This window comes from Phragmites australis, chromosome 4 (assembly GCF_958298935.1).
Source record: "Phragmites australis chromosome 4, lpPhrAust1.1, whole genome shotgun sequence".
In the NCBI taxonomy this organism is placed as follows: domain Eukaryota; kingdom Viridiplantae; phylum Streptophyta; class Magnoliopsida; order Poales; family Poaceae; genus Phragmites; species Phragmites australis.
The window spans coordinates 29,302,542-29,322,822 of record NC_084924.1 but is presented as its reverse complement, the minus strand read 5'-3'; the positions used below and the strand labels follow the sequence as shown (position 1 = coordinate 29,322,822).

General features: G+C 40.3%; 1 protein-coding gene across 3 annotated transcripts; it reads left to right on the top strand.

The window, feature by feature from the left end:
* The first annotated feature begins 9,852 nt into the window (after positions 1-9,852).
* Positions 9,853-16,244, top strand: LOC133916040 (protein phosphatase 2C 32-like). 3 transcript variants are annotated; one of them, XM_062359526.1, is made up of 5 exons: positions 9,854-12,951; positions 14,193-14,306; positions 14,748-14,828; positions 14,953-15,012; positions 15,887-16,244. In XM_062359526.1, exons 1-4 carry the CDS (start codon positions 10,576-10,578, stop codon positions 14,977-14,979), a joined length of 2,598 nt encoding a protein of 865 aa, XP_062215510.1. In that variant the 5' UTR covers positions 9,854-10,575; the 3' UTR covers positions 14,980-15,012; positions 15,887-16,244. The 3 variants fall into 3 exon arrangements, 2 of the variants coding, with proteins under 2 accessions (XP_062215510.1, XP_062215509.1); XR_009909447.1 differs by lacking the exon at positions 14,748-14,828 and having other exon boundaries at positions 9,853-12,951; positions 14,881-15,012; positions 15,887-15,976; XM_062359525.1 differs by having other exon boundaries at positions 9,860-12,951; positions 14,748-15,012.
* Positions 16,245-20,281: the final 4,037 nt, after the last annotated feature.

The following is a 20,281-nucleotide window of genomic DNA, read 5'->3' as shown; positions in this document are numbered from 1 at the left end:
AACATTCTTAGACATGACTGGATTCATATTAATAGTTATGTTCCTTCTACCTTGTGCCAGTTTTTAATTCAGTGGGATGATGATACTTCGGCCCATGTTACTTTGGCTGATGCTTCAGTTGATTGGAGATATGGCAATGCTAAGTGCTTATTGGGTCATGATCTTTCAAATTATGATTTGCTTAATGTCTACAAGGATGAATTTGTACCCATGGTTGTAAGCTAACTTCTAATAATTGGCTTAATAATATAATGTATCAATGAGTAGAGATAAGAATTTAGAATGTCTACAAAAACGTATGAAGCAATATCGGTCGAATAAGAATGAAATTTGTGAATCCATTGATGATTTAAATGAGTTAGATAAATTAGGTCAATGTTTCTCGTCGGCCAATCCTTTAGAACAGGTTGACATATGTGATGGTAATATTCCAAGGCCGACGTTTGTAAACAAAAACATGGAAGCCGATTACAAGGCTAAAGTAATCGAATTGCTTAAAGAATACATTGATTGTTTTGCTTGAAAATATCATGAGATGCCGAGACTTGACCGAGAGTTGATGGAACATCGGTTGCCTATTAAAGCAGGATTTAGGCCTTATGAGCAGCCACCTAGGAGATTCAATCCTAGTATGTATGATCAGATTAAAGAAGAAATAGGCCGATTGTTGAAAGCTAGATTTATAAGACCTTGTAGGTATGCGGATTGGATTTCTAACATCATACCGGTTGAGAAGAAGAGTAGTGGTAAGTTGCGAGTTTGTATTGATTTTAGATATTTAAATAAAGCTACTCCTAAAGATGAATATCCTATGCCTATAGCGACATATTAATTAATGATGCTTTAGGACATAGAATAATTAGTTTTCTTGATGGTAACGCTAGTTATAATAAAAATTTTATGGCCGATGAAGATATGTCTAAAATAACTCTTTGTAGTCCTAGTTTTGTTGGTTTATTTGAGTGGATGATTATGACATTTTGGTTGAAAAATGCCATTACTACTTATCAAAGGGCTATGAATTTATTTTTTCATGATTTGCATGGTGTGATATTAAAACTATATATTAATGATATAGTTGTTAAATTGGATGACAATGATTCTCATTGGACCGATTTATGCTTAGCTTTTGAAAGGATGTGTCGATATGGTCTGAAAATGAATCCACTCAAATGTGCTCTCAGTGTGTCAGCCGAAAAGTTTTTAGGTTTTATAATACATGAGAATGACATAGAGATATATCTTAGTAAAATAGAAGCTATACAAAAGGTTCAAGCACCTACATGTAAAAATGATATGCAGAAATTCTTAGGTAAGGTCAATTATTTGAGAAGATTTATATCTGACTTGTTTGGAAAATTAGTGCTTTTACACCAATACTTCAGTTGAAAAATGAGACTGAGTTCACTTGGGGGGCAGAGCAGCAGCTTGCATTTGATGAAATCAAGAACTATTTGTCTACTCCTCCGGTGCTTCAAGCGCCTAAATCCATATTACCTTTTCGGCTATATATTGCTATGAGAGAGAATGTGATTGGTGCTGTTTTGGTATAAGAAATTGATGGTAAAGAGTATGCAATTACTTACTTTAGCCAACGTCTCTTAGAAGCGAAGACAAGGTATATCTTTATTGGAAAGTTGTGTTTATAGTTATATTATGCTTGCACAAAGTTAAGACATTTTTTGCTATCTAGTACTTGTGTAGTAGCATGTCAAACCGATGTGGTTAAACATATGTTGCAAAAAGTAATTTTAAGTGGTAGAATCTAAATGGGCTTATGCACTTATAGAATATGATTTGGCTTATGAATCTTTGAAATCTACAAAAGGCCAAGTCATAGCTAATTTTATTGTTGACCATCAAATTAATGATAAGCATGATTTAGGAGTCGGTTATATATCTAAATCATGAAAGCTTTATTTTGATGGTTCGACTTGTGGGGTTGGACAAGATGTTGGTCTCTTTTTTTTTTACCTAGAGGTACTGTTTTTGAAAGATCTTATCGTCTAGAATATTTTTGTACCAATAATCAAGATGGGTATGAAGCTCTATGGGTGTAAAGAATGTAGAAGATTTTGGTGATTTGTTGCTAGTTGTGCAGTAAGTTTATGGTAATTATCAATGTTTCAATGGATTACTAAATAGCTATCTTGATATGTATCTAGATATTATTGCTATTTTGGATGATTTTACTATTAAGCATGTGTCTAGAGATGATAATTTTAGATTTAATGATTTAGCACAGCAAGCATCTGGTTATCAAGTTAATATAGGTAAATTCTTTGTGATTGAAAGACCGATACTTCAAATTGTTGATCATTGTATGACAGAACGTGAATTTTTTTATTTTGGTTGTGTCTTCTTCATCAGAAGAAAAGGTTGAATGTACTGAATTTAAAGATTAGATGATACCTCTCATTGATTATTTGATGATCTAAGCAAGAGTGTTGATAGAAAGATTCGGTGGCAAACTTTCAAATATACATTGTTGAATGATAATATATATCGCTGAATGGTGGATGGTGTGCTTATCAAGTGCTTGGATTCGGATCAACCAAAAGTTGCTATGGGTGAGGTGTATGAAGGCATATATGGCACACATCAATCAGCATGTAAGATGAAGTGCTTGTTGAAAAGAGCCAGACTTTATTGACCTACTATGCTTAATGATTGTTTTAGGTATTATAAAAGATGTGAGATATGTCAGAAATTTGATGATATTCAATTAGTTCCTAGTGCTATGATGCATCATATTATCAAACCATAGTTGTTCCAAGGTTGGGGCTTGAATTTCATTGGCCAAATATATCCTTCATCATCTAAAGGTCATCGTTTCATCTTTGTTGCTATGGATTACTTCACTAAATGGGCTGAAGCTATTCCTCTCAAGAACATGACACATACGGAGGTAATTGACTTTATTATAGAGCATATTGTTCATAAATTCGGTATTCCACAAACTTTAACTACGGATCAAGGTATTTCATTCATAGGACATCAGGTACATAATTTTGCCGAGTTATTGAATTAAGCTTCTTAATTCATCTCCATATTATGCTCAGATCCATAGTCATGCCGAGTCTGAGAAGAAAATAGAGGAACATCCTAGAAGGTGGCATGAGGTTCTATTGGAGGCTTTATAGGCACATCGTATATCTAGACATGATGCCACTAAAATAACGTCGTATAAACTTATTTATGGACAAGAAATTGTTTTACCTATCGAAGTAAATCTTAATACTTTAAGGTTGGTCAAGCAGAATAACCTATCGGCTGCGGATTATTATGATCTAATGATAGACATGATTGATGAAGTGACGGATGAATGGTTGAAGGCTTTGAGGGAGATCGAAAGGGACAAATTAAGGGTAGCCAAAGCTTACAACAAGAATGTAAAAATAAAGTCATTTCAAAATAGAGATCTTGTATGAAAGACTATTTTGCCTATTGGATTGAAGGACAACAAGTTTGATAAATGATCTCCAAGTTGGGAAGGTACATACAAAGTTGTAGGTATTGTTCCTAAAAATTCTTATTTGCTAGAAGGTTTGTAAGGGGAGAAATTGCCTAAAGCTCTTAACGGACGATACTTGAAGAAATTCTATCCTAGTGTGTGGCAAGATGCTTGAGGAAATATGACCGATGTATTCGTTACCATCATCCTAAGGAATGTTCATGGCCGAAGGTAGAAGAGGAGACAATATGTTTTTTTTTTACACTCAAGATTTACCAAAAAATAGGGGGCATGTGTTGATGACCAAAATTGATATAGAGTGAAAAAATTTAGAGCTGGGAAATTCAACAGGTCGGAACATCCGATTTTAGATCGAAACTTTCAGTTAAGTTTTTATCGAAATACCTGGTTTTGGATCGGAACATCCCGTTAAATATTTTTTGTCCAACCCGAGAACCTCATTCTGGGGAAGAATCGGATATTTCGGCATGGTCGGAATTTTCGGTTTAGGGCTAGAACTTTTAGGTTAATTATTCTAGTTCAAACTGAGAACCTCGTTCCAAGGGGAATTAGATATTCTGGTATGAACAGGACTTTCGATCGGGAACTGGAACTTCCGGTTTGAGTTGGATCCGAGATTTTAGAAAGACATAGAGTCGGTTTTGAATAGGAATTTTGATGGATTTCGACTCAAAAAGGGCATGACCATCTCTCCTTATAAATATAAAGGGCCATGGCCAATTGAAAATGACCAATATCCAATCAAATCAATACAATTTACTTTTATCCCTCTTTTTATCCCTCCTATCTTTTCCAACCCTAATTACTCTTTGTTCTTAATCTCTACGACCAAGAACAAGCCGCCGGCCATCTATGCTCGGATGAGGTCCCTTCTGAGTATAGGTGACGACGAAGGCTCAACGGTGTGGTGTCACGACAACGGTATCGCCCGTCGGTGACCAAAACTAGAATTTCCGATCGGGAGGCCGGAACTTCCGATTTATCCAGAAAAGTTTCGATTCGATTTGCATATAAAATACTCGGTATTTAGCGTGATAACTTTTTGCATCAACACTGAACAAACTACTCCATAACCATCGGAGTGACGATCATTCCCCCGGCTACCTCATCCTCCAACTCCAGTGCCAACTAAACTCAAGACAAGCACTCCGTCTTCCGTAAGAATTCCATTTCAGGATACAAGGCCAAAACCAGAACACCCGTAGCCTGAACTAGAACAAGCCATTTATATAGCATTTGGCCGTACTAACTTGGATGAAGAGACCAAGAGATAGATGATCTACCAGGAGACGTAGTCAGTTTTAGCTCATTGACGTTTGGACTGACTTTGGTGCAGGCCGGGGAGAACATGGCAACCTCCAACCACTCTGCAGTTTTGTCCACACCAACTTGCAAAAATTTAGCTCATTGAGTGTTGAGAGGAAAGACTAAACGATCGGTAGCCAACAAAGTAGGCCACAAATCGCCGGCTTAATTTAATCAGGATCACGCTGGGTTACGTTCTAGAGGGGCATCCTTTCATTAATTTATTGATTAATTGGAGTTTAATTAGTCAAAGAGGGCGATGGATTTGTTGTGGATGATCGATCCTGGAGCTGGTCTTCCTGTGGGCCAGCCACCATGACTACTGCGCCCAGGCCGATGCGATCGCGATTTTGCTACGTCTACACGCATGGTGTATGTCAAAACCTTCGCCCTGCTTGCCATCATCCGCGGTGTCGCCTCACACATCCATAGCTGTACTGGCTTCGGACTTCAGACATGGAAGTCTCATGTTCAAATTCTGGTTTCGCATTTACCCGCAACCCTGAGAGTGATTTTGGAATTAATTTAAGATATGCTTTCCTGTGTGGCACGAAATATTAACGAAATTTTTAATATGCCAACACCTTTGTAACGACGGCAACGACACTTACGGGATGGAAAAATTGAATTCGTGGCATATAAGGAACCGTCACTTTTCAGAGCTAAATCGAGAATTATTCAATAGCACATGGGGAATTGTCTCTCCAGATGTATTTGATTGGATGGCTAGGTTTAAAAAAAATATGGAGGAGTAGGAAAGAAAGCAAAAGGCTATTTTTAATTAGTGTGCGGAGGAAAAATTAGACTGAAATTTAGCAATGCGTCAATCATATTCCTATGGAGTTCCTAGGATTAGGGGTGGGCGTTCGGGTATACTGAATTTTTTACGGGTATTTCAGGTATTTTAAATTTTGGTCTTCTGAAACTAGTATCCAAAATATGGTTCAAAAATTCGGTACTGAAAATTCAGTACCAAAATTTTGGTTTGGGTACCTAAAATACCCAAATTTCTTATATGGTACTCCTTTTATTATTTTTGGCTTCATGTTTTAGATTTATGTACAGTTATTAAGAAAAAGAAAAAAAAGCAAAAGCTTACCACATGCCCTTAATAAAGTTATTGTTTACTACTTATCAAATTTGTTTGTCCTAAACTACCCATATTGACCAATAGACAATGAAATTGAGTCTCATAATCTTGTATAATGTATTATAATTCACACACTAAATGAGGAAACATGAGCTATAGAAGCATATATGTATGTCTCTTCCTAAAACAGTATAACATCAAATAAAAAAGAACAACTTTTCTCTCCAGAAACACTAAATAAAAAAACATAATGATATTTCGGATATTCGAGGAACATGCCCGAAAAAAAATCGGTTAAAGGGACCCATACCCAAAATTTCGATCTTCAGGTAATTCGGATTCTATTTGGAGTAGTTTAGGCTTGATTTTCGTTCTTGGTATTTTTGTCCACCCCTACCTAGATCCATAGGTGGCCTAATGGCTAAGTAGGCAAATTCTTGCAAGTGTATTCTCACAGGTGGATTACACGTCATTTCCAACTGAAGTCACATTAATGATAAATGTAAAATAGTCAAAGTTATAAACATGTGCATGTTTGATTCGTGTCTCCAGATTACTACACCTTATAGTTAGAAGTGTGGCACGCTTTTTTTTTTTTTTTGACAAACACACTAGTTGGCACTTAGAAAATGACGTCATACTAGAATATAGCTAAAGGAATTTTGTCACAACTCTATCATGTGCCAGATCTATCTGAAATAATACCTAACATGCCTAAGGTACAACTATTAGTTTTGATATGTTTGGTTCACGCCTCAGTTAAGTAAAGTGTGACGAGTAAATCGCGTGTTACAAAATTAGCAACGTTTAAATAGAAATTAGTATATGTCATATGAAACATAATGCTAAGAAAGTGTGACAAACCGAAATTCTTATATTAAACCAAACATATGTTTAAGAAACTATAACATGCCTATAGTACGGCGTGATAAGATTAGGCAGCAAAGCAAATATTCCCTTAGTTGAACTCAAGTAAGAATAACATCATTGCAAACCACACGTTTCAATCAAACAATACCCTCAATTTAGTTTTTCTCTAAGTTAGATCGTGCTTATCGCGGCGCGTTTTTCTTTTTCTTTTCTTTTAAAAGGAGCGTGGAGGTTATCAACATCAAATTTTGTATTCTTTCTTGTCAGCCATATGTGCAAACAGTGGATGTGTCCATGATGAGCAGATTCTATTTGACCCAAAGTGTTGAAGCTTGACGCCCCGTCATTGTCTCACATGCATGTTGGGAACTTGTCTTTTGGCTCTTAGTCTCAGCGCGTAGTTTATTCTGATCGTTTACAATATTTTTTTTTCACGTAGTGATTATTACTAGTTTACTACTGGAGTGCTACTAGCTTGTATGATTTCCGTGCGAACGCCAACCAGATTAGTTGCTTAAACAAGTTGGCTAGTGATGGCTTGAGGACACATCTTAGAGTCTGTTTGATATAGTTCTAACTTTAAAATTTTTTAAAGTAGAATCTTTCTAGTTTTAAAATTCATACAACTAGAGCGGAGGATACACGAAGACCTTGAGTTTGATAATAACATCGTGTTGCAATGGAGTGTATTTTGTAAGCTGTACATAAAAATCTGGACTCTACCCTAGTTTTTTCTTTTTCTTTTTCTTGGAAAAATGATCTGGATGAATTTGGAGCTGAAATCCGTAGGGAAATATACACACGATATTTCAAGGAACTCGCCTTTTTTTTTTTTTTTTTTACATAAGACGGCTTATTAGATCCACCGTTGTATTCAATGAGAAATTCTAACTCGCAAAGACTACTCCACTAATAAATTATTTTTTCTTGAGCGAATACTCCACTTATGCACACATTGATGATTTGTCAACATGGCGGTCTCAAGAGTGCATGCATGCTTTATTTTTTCTAAGGGGTGGAAGTGTATTTTATTTTGTTTGTGAATGATATGTTATAAGTCTTCGTAACAGTTATTCAAAGGTAGAAATAGCATTGTTCACTTGTAACCGGACTTCTAAGCACTATAAGGTACCATTTTCTTGGGCCTCTAAGATAACTATTCACATGGGGGACAATGTCTATTTTAGACATTTCAATTTCTTGGTACTACGTGGCAAAAACAATGTCAACAATGATGTCACCCAAGATCTCTCTCTAACTTTTCCATATTTTCTTTTTAATTAAAAGACCAAGATATGGTGATACTTCAGTATAATATAATGGAAAATGACAGAAGGGGCTTTACAGCCAAGAAGATACACACTTGAACAAGTAAGGTGTATGCAACCAAACTCATCGAATTTTAGATGATTTCATATCAAAGACTTCACTCTCTCTCTCTCTAATTGTCAATATTATCTTTTGTAGTAAAAGACCAGGACATAGGCAATGCTTTAGTCTAATTTAATGGAAAATCACAAAAAGTAGGTTTACAATGAAGATTGAATAAAGTCCATAAACAATGGGGCAAGTAAAGGGTATGCAACTAGATTCATTGAATTTTAAAAGATTTATAGCAAAGATTTGACTCAAAGACTCCTGATATGCAAGTATCATACTTGTTTAGGAAAGTTTTCCAGATGTAAGCAAAACCTCAAAAGTCCACCCTCAAAAGTCCGCTCGTCCATACCATGGCAATGATCACGATGATAAAACCCATGACTGGTTGTGATGAGGGCCAGGCAGGGTTCCCATTGGATCATCCAGCCTGCTCTTTTCTTTGCTTTGAGCCTTTGACTCTCACGACACAACCAAACCCAATCATGCAAGAAAACATAGGCTAAAGAGATCAACTTAGATCATCCCTAACCATATTCTCTTCATTTCGTTCCCTTTCCGATTCCCTTCCCCGTTTTCATTCCTTTTATTTTCTCTAATCTCCAACAGCTTCCCTTCGAGGGGAATCACGAAGGAAAGGAGAGAGAATCTCGTCCTGAAGGGAATGACCTTGAAAATCCCGTCGTGAAAAGAATCATAAAGAGAAACCGTTGGAACGCTAAAGTGAACAAAAATCTCTTCACGACGGGATTTTCGTCCTAAGTAAATTCGTTGGGCTTAGCCTATCGTAGAAAGAAAAAACTGGTAGTAGTAAAGAAAAAAAAAGAGCCATAGCTCATAGGGAGGAAAAAAACTGAACAAAGCAAAAAAGGCAAGACTTGCGTTCATTGTGCAAGCAAGCAAAACTTCTCCTCCGAACACCTTCTCACCTCCAAAAGTTCAAAAAACAAGTTAATGAAAATGGGCACACAGAGTGGATCTTTTTTATTTTTTTGAGCCTTTTTTAAATAATGTTTTAAAATAAAACCTTCTAAAATTCTATTTCCGAATTTGAATGTTTTTGGACACGTCACCATGAGGAACAATATTATCACGCTAGGACAAAGTGAGTGGTGGCCAAAGGCTTGAAATAGATTATAGGAGGTTTATTTTTAAAATATCATTAAAAAAGTTTTTCAAAATTCCCATAGATAAAGCTTTCTAACACGATTCTCCCCTCTAGAATCAAGTTAATTCCTGTGAAATTAATGCAGAATATTATTACTCAGAGTTTTATAAACGTTGGTAAAATGAAAAGGAATGTAGCTATTGCAAGTATTTTAAATCTAAATAAAAAAAATTGTGGGACAATTAAGCATCAAAATGTAGAGAAAAACCTATGGAACTCCTTTATTCTCCCGAACCAAACATCGAGAAAGGGGAAAACTTGCAAAAAGAAAAAGAATCGAGGCAAACGATCAATTAAGGAAAGAAAGAAATCAAAGAAGCCAAGACAGGAGAGGAGAGGAGTCAAGGGAGCAGTGTGCAAAGCAAAGCAGAAGAGCAAGGAACACTGGGAGCAGGCAGCCTCTAGGGTGGCTAGCCTGGCCAGGCTAGTGCGGGGGAGAAGCCAGAAGAGCAAGGAGCATTGGAGCAGGCAGCCTCTAGGGTGGCTAGCTTGGCCAGGCTAGTGCCGGGGGAGAAGCAAGAAAGCACCAACTCCCTCGAATCCGGATCCTTTGACTTCGTGGTAGAGTAAAATCACGGTGACTTAAATCCACCGTGAGCTATTGATCGCAGAGGACGAATAGGATTCGATAATACTGTTCCCTTCCTCATAAATTACTGTTCCCTCTCCTCCATCTTGTCCTCTCTCTCCACTCCACGTACAAACAAGAAGGTGGCTCACTCCACTTCTCTCACACAGCTTCCAACAATTCCATTTCCAACTGCGCCTTTTTCTCCTCCTACTCCCCTGCCACCCCTCCCGAGCCATTTGAAATCACGGCAAAACCCCAAGCTGGAGAGAGACCTCCGCTCGCCACATCCCCCAAAATCCACCCCGCATAGATCCCCCCATTTCTTGATCTTTTCTTGCACAGGGCGGGCTGCCTTGCTTCGGTTTCTTGGTCGCCGGCCAGATTCGGGATCCGCCTGGAGGTTTGATACGGAGGAGGGCGCTCTTGGCTTATCTTGAATCCTGATTCTTGATCGGTTCTCGGGTGTTGGGGTGGTGCGGTGGTGTGGCGGTACTGGTGGCGGCGGTGGTTTGTGGCATGGGGTTGTTGCTCTGGGGTATTTCCTCGAGCGGGTGGTGGGCGGCGGCCTAAGATGCAAGGGTTGGCCCGGGGGAGGCGGCACCGGGTGGGGGAGCGCTTCTGCATGCTCATGCTGCCGGGCGGCCGGAGCCCTCGGCGACGGGCATTGGGGTGCGGGGCGGGCGCTGTTCCGGTAGGGTGGTGAGCGGGAGGAGCCAGCCATGGGCAACAGCACGTCCAGGGTCGTCGGCTGCTTCGCGCCGGCCGACAAGGCCGGAGTCAACCTTGAGTTCCTCGAGCCGCTCGACGAAGGGCTCGGCCACTCCTTTTGCTATGTCCGCCCGGGGGCGATTGCCGACTCGCCGGCGATCACGCCCTCCAACTCCGAGAGGTACACGCTGGATTCCAGCGTCATGGACTCGGAGACCCGCAGCGGGTCCTTCCGGCAGGAGGCCGTTGAGGACCTCGCAGCGGCCGGGCTGCAGCGGCCGAGCAGGAGCTTCTCTGAGACCACCTTCCGGACGATATCAGGGGCCTCAGTGAGTGCTAACGCGTCCTCTGTCCGGACAGGCAACCTGTGTGTCTCCCTTGCTGGTGATGCGCAGGAACCTGCAGCTGCATTTGAGAGCACTGCCTCATTCGCTGCTGTGCCATTGCAGCCTGTGCGGCGAGGTTCAGGGCCGCTCAATACCTTCCTGTCAGGGCCGCTGGAGAGAGGATTTGCTTCTGGGCCGTTGGACAAAGGTGCTGGGTTCATGTCAGGGCCATTGGATAAGGGAACCTTCATGTCAGGTCCTATTGATGGTGGCAACAGAAGCAACTTCTCAGCACCTCTTTTATATGGTCGTAGGAAGGTTGGTCTAGGACACCTTGTACATAGGATTAGCAGACCGATGAAAACTGCATTGTCTAGAACATTTAGCAGGAACTCACAAGATCCTGGTTGGGTCCAAAAGTTTCTGTTGCATCCTATGGCTCAACTGGCCTGGTCGAGGGACGCAAAGTGCAGATCAGAAGGTTCACAAAATGGGTTGGAAGCTGGGCTACCCGAACCTGAGTATAATGTGACAAGGAACCTGCAGTGGGCTCATGGAAAGGCAGGTGAAGATAGGGTTCATGTTGTTCTATCGGAAGAGCAAGGATGGCTGTTTATTGGAATTTATGATGGTTTCAGTGGCCCTGATGCACCTGACTTCCTAATGAGCAACCTATACAAGGCCATTGATAAAGAACTGGAAGGACTGCTCTGGGTTTATGAAGACACCGCTGAAAGGAGTGATCATGCATCTAGTCATGGAGAAGGTGAATCAATTGCTGCTTCTCTGGACCCTCCTTGTGGTGAAGGCACTCAGTTCCAGATTGAGAATAGGAAACAGGAACAACTTTGTAATCTTGAAAAACAAAGTGTATCAACGAGGAAGGATTGTGATGAAAGTGCCTTGCAAGTTCAGCCAAACTGTAACAGCAATGACCAGAAATATTTGGTTACACAGGTTTCAAGTAGTCAGGAGTTGGTTGCTGATGAAATAGTAGAGGAAACAGCTGGAGCTGATGTGGGAAATGATCCCCAAAATAGAGAACCTAACAACTTGAGCAGAGGCCTTCCAAGTACAGATGTAAGCACTATCTGTAGCTGTTCAGCCGAAAATAGTAATTTTGGCAACCAAGATGTCAAATTGTTCAAAGAAAGCAGAAAGAGCAAGCGCCTCTTTGAGTTACTTCAGATGGAGTTGCTAGAAGAATATAATAGAAGTATATCTAAATTGTCACCAGAGGGAGGGAAAAGGCGGAGCTTGCTTAATATGGAGGCAGGTACAACAGAAGAAAGCTCCAGAAATGCATCAGAGCTCTCCAGGAATTCGTTGGCAGCAACCGGAGAATGTTTTGATGATTCTGAAGATCCTGGAAGTTCAAGACATGGTGATAGTGTACTTGGCATGGACCCCAAAGAGTGTGGTGAGTGCTCCATATCTTCATCTTCATCAGGGAACAAGCAAATCACGAGAAGATTTTTATTTGGATCAAAGCTGAGGAGGATGTACAAAAGGCAAAAATTGTTGCAGAAGAAGTTTTTCCCTTGGAACTATGATTGGCATAGAGATCAACCTCATGTAGATGAAAGTGTTATTAAACCTTCGGAAGTCACAAGGAGATGCAAATCAGGACCAGTAGAGCATGATGCTGTATTAAGGGCAATGTCACGGGCCCTTGAAACAACAGAAGAAGCATACATGGATATAGTGGAAAAGGAGCTTGATAGATATCCTGAGCTTGCATTGATGGGTTCGTGTGTCCTTGTAATGTTGATGAAAGACCAGGATGTATATGTTATGAATCTTGGGGATAGCCGAGTTATCTTGGCACAGGACAATGATCAGTACAACAGCTCAAGCTTCTCAAAAGGAGATTTATGGTGTAGAAACAGGTCAAGGGAGTCACTTGTCCATGTCGAACTTGATAGAATATCTGAAGAGTCCCCAATGCATAATCCTAACAGGCACCTAAGCAGCAGTACAAAAACTAAGGAACTCACTATATGTGGATTAAAAATGAGAGCAATGCAATTGTCAACTGATCATAGCACTAGTATTGAGGAGGTAATAATTCTGTTTAATAATTGTTATTCTTGTTTTTACTTCTTGGTTTCTGCTGTCCTGCACGTCTTTACATATTTGAGCTTTGAGTTCTTCATCTATAAATCGTGCAGATTTTGGCAGTTCTTTTTATCATCTTTTATTTGCTTAAGAGAACCAGAATAGGATATACTAACTTCTAGGCATGCAGCGTGCCTGGGTAATACAGTATGTATAGCAGTTGTACTACAAAATGCACTCTCCTGATGAGTTGACTATGTGGCAGCAAATTTGATAGTGTTGGTTGTCTTAGAATCTATACCTCTTCACAAACCCTAAGATTTTACTTGATACTGTAAAACCATAATATTATTGGTTTTAAAGGTATTGCCAAGTAGTTCAGTTAACAGGAAATTAGCAATTGGGAAAGTTATTTAGAAAACAAACATGATGATGTTCTTTCGGTTGGTCAACAAGATCGAACTTTCTTTTGCCAGCTATCTTGAACTGTTTCGATTACTGGTTTGGTCCATCCTCATCACATGTTAAAATGGATTGACCATAGACTCAACTTCTTCCTCAAAACTTATGTGTGTGCACATGTGTCCTGTTGTCAATATTAATCAACCTGCATCCAGGTAGACTGACTTTTCTGAGCTATGCATGATTGTTGAGTCATTTGAGCTGGCATAAGCTGTTGGTCGAGCTTACTTGCTAATTTAGCATAGCAGGACACGGAAATAGATGTATGTGGCAAATAGGACTTGGAATCCAACACGGGTGTCAGTGTCCGACTCGGCCAAAAAAACAGGGACTTGGGTGTCTGGGTAACACTGTTTATTTGCATGTTAGCTCTTAGCATACCTTACGGTTGTTCAGTGCCCACTGCATAGACACACTAGACAAATTGTGTGGATTTATTTACAGAGAGGTCCATTAGTGTTGTTGATTACATTTTGATGTAAACGAAATCAGAGTATTTCATCTACTAGAAATGCCTTTGAAGGAAGCCAGTTTTGGTTTTGTAGCTAGGTAGCCGTAAAGGACACGTAATCATTTTTTTCCAATATTTTCTTCATTCTTTCTCAGAACAAATCCTTCAGTGGTTCAGCCAATCGCTTTTATCATTTCTTGTTAAAGCGTTTAACTTGCTCTTTGCACTTTTAAAGCTGGCTAACGTTCTACCTTGAACTATATTACACTAGTGAGTAGTGACTATAATTTATTTAATCAGATTCAGTTTATTTTGTGATTATGCCCTTCAGGAAGTCTTGAGGATTAAAGCTGAACATCCTGATGATCCTCAAGCTGTATTTAATGGTAGAGTGAAAGGACAGCTGAAGGTTACTAGAGCATTTGGTGCCGGCTTTCTAAAGAAGGTAGTTTCATAGAACCTTATACACCTATAGTTGATAGTTTGTCCAATTTGTTTGTGCAAACAATTATGTTATTAGTCATTATCTATTTTTATTATGAGGTGTGATGCGCCTCTCATGTCAGAAGCACTACGTCCATGAATTGTTTCTGTGCTTATTGTGATGAATGATTAACTGGGTATGTATTTCTATGTGGTTTGATTAAGTCTCACGTAAGAACTGTAGAGGGCTCCATTTCCTTTTGTGCTTATACCACAATACCAGGAAAAGCTTGAGCTAAGGTGCTACAATTATTGATTCATAGAATCTCCATTGCTATTAGCTGTAATCCTGGAATAATCTTGCTAGTTTCAAGTGGCAAAAGTATATTATGCAGGATGATTCGGTTGCAACAGAAATCTTCTATTAATTAAGTGGTTGAGTTCTCTTCTTTGCCAATTGCAGCCAAAATTTAACGACACACTACTTGAGATGTTTCGTATCAACTATGTTGGAACATCATCATATATCAGCTGCAACCCTGCTGTACGTCACCATCGTCTCTGCTCGAATGATCGGTTTCTTGTCCTGTCCTCAGATGGATTATATCAATATTTCAGCAATGATGAGGTAGTTTCGCATGTTTCATGGTTTATGGAAAATGTACCAGAGGGAGACCCTGCGCAATACCTTGTAGCCGAACTTCTTTGTCGTGCAGCCAAAAAGAATGGTCAGTCATACCTTCATACATTTTAACCTGTACAATTTGATTCAAATGACATATTTCTGGATCATAGGTGTTTATCCATGTAATCAGACCAAGGTACCCTCATAAATTTTTATGGTCTGCAGTATCTAATGAATCACTAATTATTGAAGGCTGATGATATACTCTATTTCTATGTAGCAGTCACATATTGAATGTATTAACTGCTTACTTTCAACTTGATATTATCATGATTAAAGTTTTCTTGTGGCATTGCTCATAGCATATCTAGTCACCCGGTGTCATTTGTTATCTTTTGTGATCTTGGTACTGGATGATAAATGCTTTGTGAATGTCTTAGTTGTTGAATTTCTTGAAATAATTCATAGGATTTTTTTTTGGCACTGAGAAAGTATCCTAATATTTTTTACGTATAAGAGTTTCTCAAAATATCATGTACTGTGCCAGGAGCCTGTGTTAATGTTAATGGCGCTAGAGGTGTTAAAAATCTCGATGAGTTTTGAACTTTGGATGTGTCCACCTGATGTAGTGGTATTCCAAATTTTCTATTTTCCAATTTTAGAGTTGAATTCTAAGTTTTCACTGACACCAATATATCCTTGGAGTATTCTGTGCATGCACATACTTTAGGAGTTACCCTTTAGAAATTGTTCTCATGTGACTGATTTTCCTAAATGCTACCTTAGTTACTTCAATGTCAGTCTAAACTTTTTTCCATGGTTTGGACTGGATATGTATGTGTCTAAGAATTGACCTGTATAAAATTATGGAAGTACTTTTGACATTTGAATAATTGTTTGAAAAAAACTGATGTCTTTATAGGAGATCTTCCTCTGGTGACTAAGCCTTCCTTTTTGGTGTTGAATAACGCATGCAGGGATGGATTTTCATGAGTTACTAGATATCCCCCAGGGTGATCGCCGGAAATACCATGATGACGTTTCTCTTATGGTAATCTCACTTGAAGGCCGGATTTGGCGATCTTCTGGTTGAATGTCGAGACATGACCTGGTCTGTTCCTTGCAGCCTCGTTTAGCATAGTAAATTCTCGGTCAGGAAAGCAACCGCTGTCTTGTTCTGTCTTTTGTTTATCAACTATGTCCAAATTTTCGTCTGGCAATCCATGTGCCTTTTCTGTCTTAACATTTTGGATTTGTGGTGCATGCTTGGTCAGTCCGAATTGAGGTATACAGGTTTTCTCTTTTGTTATTAGGAAGAAGGTTCTTTTTCAGGCAGATTCCTTTCCCCAGTGTCCTTATTTAGTTTATTTTTGTGTTTTGGTGGGTGTTTGTTGTTGTTTGCTGTTCTATTATTTTCCTTCGCTCAAAAATAGTGTTCTTTTCTAAGATGGGGTGCAGGGGGTTGTAGATCGATGTGAAGCAAATATGCGCTAGAACTGAAAATTAGTAGGTTTTACAGTAGAATTCCTTTTGTAATAGATTACTTTGGGGCATATGGCGCTGGAGTTTGTATCAAAGAGCAGCTTGTGCGAGTCATTTGCACCATGTCTGTTGTCCTGCTTTGGGTATTTAATCTGTAACCAGGCTTGATTGTACCAAGAAAGTTTTGATTGTTGTAGATGCTGAGTGAAGCATAAAAAATCCGACAAGGACACTGGGAAATTGACAGACTTCATAATTCGTCGCCTCACCATCCAGAAGGCTGTTCGGTTGCTCATATCCTGATAACCTTGCATTTTATGTTTAAATTCCTGTTCTCCTTATTGAGGAACTGTTGGTGGATGGCCTTTATGATGGCATCACAGTGTGGTTACAATCATAGGGCTCAACAGGAGCAAATATTTTAGCCTGTGATGAATCTCTGAAGCTTACCATTCATGGGGCGGGGTATCAAGTATCAAACCTCGGCCATGGGATAGCGACGGCATTGTGAGACGGATCACGGAATATATGCTGCCACCGAACTTTCTCCAGGCATTTTCCACTGGAGCCTTTCGCCATTGGATTCGCTGTGGAATTATGCTGCTGAGATGCTGGTAGATTCACATTCAAGGTTGAAATTTCTGGTACCATTGCTGCGTTGTTTTACAGGGATTGTGTAGATTCTTCAGGATGTCCACACGATTCTTTGGCACCTACGGGTTCACTTGTTTATGCCTTATTGACTTTCATACAGGGGTTACATAAGTACATATTAGTGAGATGATAGGTGGCCAATCCTAAAATGACAGCGAACAGAGTGTGAAATACTGAAAGATAGAGGAACTGAGACCTTGAGCTTGGGAAAACATGGAGAGAGAACAAAACCAGCTGATAGACCTGAAGAAACCGACCGAAATATGACCGATTCCCACCCTTGTGCCAAAGTTTGGATGTGTTTGTTCAGTTTGAATTTGTTAACCTAATTGTAGCGTAGCTTTCTTTTCCCCTCTTCGCATGCTCACACGGTCTCATTCGCTTTGTCCATCATGCCTTAGATTCGGTTGGTTCACGAGTTGATGTCGGTCAACAAATTTTTGTTTCAATTTCCATGAACTGATTGATTGAAGCACCATGGTGTTAGATACATGGTCATACTGAGATCGAATCTATCGTAGTCCTAATCTGTTCTGGTCTCTCCCATCGGTACCTGAAAATTAAGACTTGACCACCTGCCGACGTTTCATGATCAGTAATTGCCACACAATTAACAGGAATTATCATTTTTTTGCCACGTTTGTGTATGCTACTAATGTTTTTTCAACGTTTTTGGCTGAAATTCACGGTGCCCTTGTTCTTTTCTTATTATCATATTCCCCAGCATCCAACCCTGCTCCACCCACCATGGCCGCTTCTCGAGCTCTTATACATGCCCTCACCTGACTCCTAATTCAACCGGCTGCTACCCCGTTGTTGTCTGGTTCATGCCGCCAACCCAACGATTCACTTGTGGGTTAATCAGCAGCAGCATAAATGGACCATATTGTTACGAATAGACACGTTTTATATGTTACCATGTGATCAATTACTAAGAGTTATGCCAATTGAAAATGGATATCTTCCCAATAGACATGTTATTTCATCATGTCTATTCAGCATGTATAAATATATAAACACTCTATTCTCAATGCGTTGTCAGCCACGTTAGTTCTGCTACAACGCCCATCAGCCAACGACGCCCATCAGCCACAAACAGAGGAATAACATCGACGTGCTTCTACATTGCGCTGAGAAGCCAATGGTAGAACGGAAGGTCCTGGAGCACATATTCCTCGACGGCAACATCGACGGTCGTCTGTGGCAGATCGGCAAACCACACAAAGGCGGCGCTCAGACCACAATGAGAAGCCACTCGATGGTGGTGCAGAAGAGAGACCGACAGTGCAGACAAGTAATGCAACGCCGATAGCAGACACGATCGGCTTCCATTGGATACCATTCTCCATCTCCTGCCTTTGTCAAATCGTTGCTAAGAACCAAGGCATCGACACACGGTAAGATCAAAGGCATCATCTTCTAATTCAAGATGCCATACCTTGAACATGACGCTAGAGAAGAATAACATCTTGTTCTTCCTCCGTCCGATCCTTCTCTGACCAAGGCGTGGTCCTCCTCGACCACACCGACGCCTTCACCATGAGTGCCGCTGTGTGCTCCTCCAAGTGGCGGTGCCATCAACTGACACCAGCCACACCCAAATCCGGTGGCCAGCTCGAATGGCGGTGCACGGATTGATGCCAGCCAACCCCACAATCGGCGGCGACGACTGCTTGCCCTGTAGGTGGCGCTTGACGACCTACCCAGAATGACCACGTCTCGCCTGATGGCCACACCTCGGCCTGCCCACGATAGTTGCAGGTCGGCCAGCGGTGACCTCCACTCGAGCCGGCCCTTGCTCGGTGACGGTGGCTTGGCCTCCCGATGGCTGCCCGTTCCTTATGTGAACCGCCTGTGAAAATAGAGCTTTTTTCACAGGTAGTTCACATAAGCAACTGCCTGTGAAAATGGATATTTTTTGAGGCAGTTCTTTATGTGAACCGCCTATAGAAATGGAGCTATTTTCACAGGCAGTTCACATAACGAACTGCCTGTAGAAACTGATTTTCACAGGCGGTTCACATTAGGAACCGTCTATGAAAATATCTCCATAAATAGTGATGAGCCCATGGCTCCTTGGGATACGATCAATATCTCCAATAATCCTTAAATCATACAAGGTTCAATTACAAGAGTACGTGCACGACAATTACCACCAGCTGAACTCGTTTCTCGCTGTTCATGCTTCATTGGATGGATTCCTACTAAATTCTTGTAATGTTTTATTGTTTAGGAACGTGGGAGAAGCACCACAACCTTACCCGAATGTCACCCCTCGAAGGCCAAGTGTACTCGGATTAGAGGCTGAGCTCTAGTCGTGGTCGTGGTCAAGTTGTAGGATATCACGTCAGTAAAACGGGCATAACTCTCTCATACGAAGTCCATTTTAGGCAATCTTGGATATTTTGGAAAACTTACGACGAGACCTTTCCAATAGAGATGAGATTGACCAAATATTCATTATTGTTTAGTCAAAGTCAAAGAAATAAGGTGCTGCACCACCATTTTGGACCTAGTTGGGTCTTGTAATCGTGTCGGGGTCGGAGTCCAGGTTGTGTACGCCTCTTTCTATAGCTGCACAATCATAAGTCGATCTCCTGATGTCCCCCTATATATACACAGTAGCTGTCGTAGTTTAGACTCGGGTTTTGCTTAGATTATTCTGTTTTATTCAGTTTCGCCGCTTGTTCGGTTCATGGAACCCCAACTCGAGCACTTCATTGGTAATTAGCAATATTCAGATTGCATCTACCTGTTCTTACTTGTGTTCTTGATTCGCTTGCAGGGAAAGCCTTCTTGGCAAGGTCAACCGTGTCTTGACACGGTTGATAACTACAGAGTAGTGGTGTAGTGGTTGCGAGGGTTCTCGATCTATTTTGTTCGGAGTCTTTGGATCATCAACGTCAAAACTCCACCAATCGACTTATTATATTACCTTTCGGAAGATCGAGCAAACGCGTATCAAGTGGTATCAGAGCTTTGGTTGCCCATTAGGTAATCTCAGTTATCACAATGTTTCGTCGTTTTCTATTACCTAGAGTCCAGAAAATCGCCCCACAAAAAGATTTATGTTTTAGTTCTTCTGCTGTCCAAATCACTTTGAGCTTTTCGCAATTTTGTTTTCAGTTTTCGCGTTGTTGAGTTTGAGTCCATTGTCATCGTCTTTGATGATGGTCTTAGTCATCGTGTTCTAGTTTCTAGTGTCAAGTCTTCACTATTATAGTCGTCGGGTATCC

What these genes read in the sequence shown, in the direction of transcription:
- LOC133916040 (XM_062359525.1), top strand. Translation starts at nt 10,576, where the DNA reads ATGGGCAACAGCACGTCCAGGGTCGTCGGCTGCTTCGCGCCGGCCGAC. An exon ending in ATAGCACTAGTATTGAGGAG is followed by an intron (nt 12,952 to 14,192) that starts GTAATAATTCTG and finishes TATGCCCTTCAG; the next exon opens with GAAGTCTTGAGGATTAAAGC. An exon ending in GTGCCGGCTTTCTAAAGAAG is followed by an intron (nt 14,307 to 14,747) that starts GTAGTTTCATAG and finishes TGCCAATTGCAG; the next exon opens with CCAAAATTTAACGACACACT.